This window comes from Lichtheimia ornata (assembly GCF_029851405.1).
Source record: "Lichtheimia ornata isolate CBS 291.66 chromosome Unknown scaffold00336, whole genome shotgun sequence".
Lineage (NCBI taxonomy): Eukaryota > Fungi > Mucoromycota > Mucoromycetes > Mucorales > Lichtheimiaceae > Lichtheimia > Lichtheimia ornata.
This window is the reverse complement of record NW_026695655.1, coordinates 674-3,184: the sequence shown is the minus strand read 5'-3', so window position 1 is coordinate 3,184 and position 2,511 is coordinate 674. Positions and strand designations below refer to the sequence as shown.

The 2,511-nt window shown below is 44.7% G+C and overlaps 1 protein-coding gene across 1 annotated transcript; it reads left to right on the top strand.

Moving 5' to 3' along the window:
• Positions 1 to 457: 457 nt before the first annotated feature.
• O0I10_013225 (uncharacterized protein) lies at positions 458 to 2,250 on the top strand (the record flags this gene model as incomplete). The annotated part of the gene is made up of 3 exons (XM_058493030.1): positions 458 to 1,018; positions 1,085 to 1,672; positions 1,747 to 2,250. The coding sequence occupies 3 exons, from the start codon at positions 458 to 460 to the stop codon at positions 2,248 to 2,250; spliced, it is 1,653 nt and encodes a 550-aa protein (XP_058336204.1).
• Between the last annotated feature and the right edge of the window lie 261 nt (positions 2,251 to 2,511).

Here is a 2,511-nt window from a genome sequence, read left to right as displayed (position 1 = left end):
CAACGTTTAAAGATCCCAATGGTGAGAACGTATCTTACCCATTAACCTACAATACCAAAGGGGTGGACCCTGAGAAAATTGCTATAAAGGGTAAGGTTGATCGTGGTTGACGAAATGAAACATGTTGATTTATTCAATGCTTGTGCTATATAGCTCAGCAAGCTGATCATGCCAATGGCCCAAGAACTCGTCGACTTGAATTCCGTATCCATGAGAGCCACTATTACGACTGTCATCGTGCACACAGCCAACGTATCCGCCCTTACAAACCTGATGATGATACCATCGATCGACGTAACATCCTGCGACCTTCGAAGAAACAAGGCTGTAAAGCTCGTTTGCACGTGCGTTTCTATCTTGAGACACCTGATATTGCATTCGTCAAGAAGAAAAAGGATCATGATACGCATACACCAGGGTCCCTGAAGAAATCGAGCACCTTCCAACAACACCACGCATGAAGGAATACATCCTTGGGATGTTGGAAAATGGCCATGGAGTCACAAGGCGCCAAATTCGTATGAAGCTCAACAGAGACATGTTGACTTTGCCCATTCAACACGTTGATGCTCAAGTCCGCACAGAGGCCATAGCCCATATATACCGAACATGGCACCATGCTCGTACACAAAAGGATAAGGATGATGATACTGCTGTTGGTCGCTGGCTAGATGAACTTGAGGCACGTCAATACACAGTATGGCGTATTGCCAATGATGATACAGTTCGCTATGCCTTTGGTTTTTGTTCCACATGGCAACAAAATGAGCTAACCAAAAGCGGCAACTGGTCAATGGATGCTACTCATAACATGGGACCAGATGCAAATGCATTGTTGTATACAATCATCGTGCGCCATCCTTTGGCTGATCGTGGTATCCCTGTGGCGTATTTGTTCACCAACGACAAGTCGGCATATCCTGTTACCGAATGGCTCGAAAACATTGCTGCGTTAGGTGGATCGCCAAAGATTATTACCGTCGATTGTGACCTTGGCGAAGTGAAGGCCATTCAAACTGTGTTGGGCGACAATTGCCATATTCAATATTGTACTTGGCATGTATAACGTGCATGGGTGAACCAGCTGGTGGAGAAGGCAGTTGAATGGGGTCGAGCACAAAACAAGATGGAGCGAAAGTATATCGAAATGCAGAAGATGCGAGATGAAATGAAGGCTTTGATGTGGGAGCAAGATCGCGATGAGTTCTGTAAGAAGTGGAATGCGTTCAAGAAAACGTGGTCAATGCATCAGTCAGCATTTGTCGATGATTTCGAGAAGCAATGGATGGCTGAGGATAAATATCCAAGATGGGCAAGATGTTATCATCCAGCTGTATATACCAACATGTTGACAAACAATTACGTGGAGTCTTGGCACAATCAGCTGAAAACCGTTTACCTAGCTCGCAAGTACCCACGACGTGTTGATTTTCTCATCTATACGCTTGTCGAAGAGGTTGAGCTTGACATGATCTCGGAGGTGAAACGACGCGCAGCACGCAATGGCCAACTCACGAATATACAGCGTCACATGCTACCGAAGAAGAAACAGGCAGATGAGATGGCGGATGATGTATCCGATGTTGCGCTTAGTCGTATGATCAGACCAAATAGGAGTATTCAAAACACGTTTACAGTTGAAAGCTTTAAGCTTGACGGTGTGCGTTATATGGTAATTTATTTGATGGATCATATTTATTTGACATCATCTATCACGCATCATCTTTACTAATGATTCTATGGTAGGTAACTGTGCACTTTGATGAAAATTCAGATGCCAAAACCATCATGTCCTGCTCCTGCCCTGCATACACCTTCGACTATTTGCCATGCAAGCACATGTTCCTTCTTGCTCGTTGGGATACTGCATATACTGTAAATGGTGACTATAGGCCAACACGTCTCATTATCGATCCAAATACAAGCACTTCCCAATCCTTACCATTGCCTGGTTCCTCGCCCAATCCTAGCAATGTGTCATCCTCCGCTTCCTCTTCGGATCCATCATCTTCAGCTCCTGCACCTACTGGAAGGGATGCTCCTCTGGGTAATCCTCGTGATGCGATGAAGGCTGTAATCAACAAATTTAAACGCACCTTCGAGCAATCAGCTTTCTCGGATCATCGTCTACTTGCAATCGTCAGCAAACTTGAAGGTCTCCATTCTGAATTACAACAAGCCATCGTCTTACCTCCTAACGCTAGACTCCAAACCCAACATCCTAAAAAGAAAACTCGTACTAGAAAATAATTCACTGTGTTATTCATCTTTGCCAGACGTAGATCTGATCCTCTACCATCACTTACTATAGCACTACACCAAGTCACCCTTGGTGGCGCGATATGGTTTGGCTGCTGTCAGCTGTATATAGATCGAAGCGGTACCACTTGTTGCTAGGCGTAAATAAAGCTGCTAGTGAATAAGGTGTTGTTGCTTATATAAAAGAAGGCTGCAAGCCACGTTTGTACACAACCAACAAGGCGATTCAAGAAGAGGATCTGCTGACGAAGC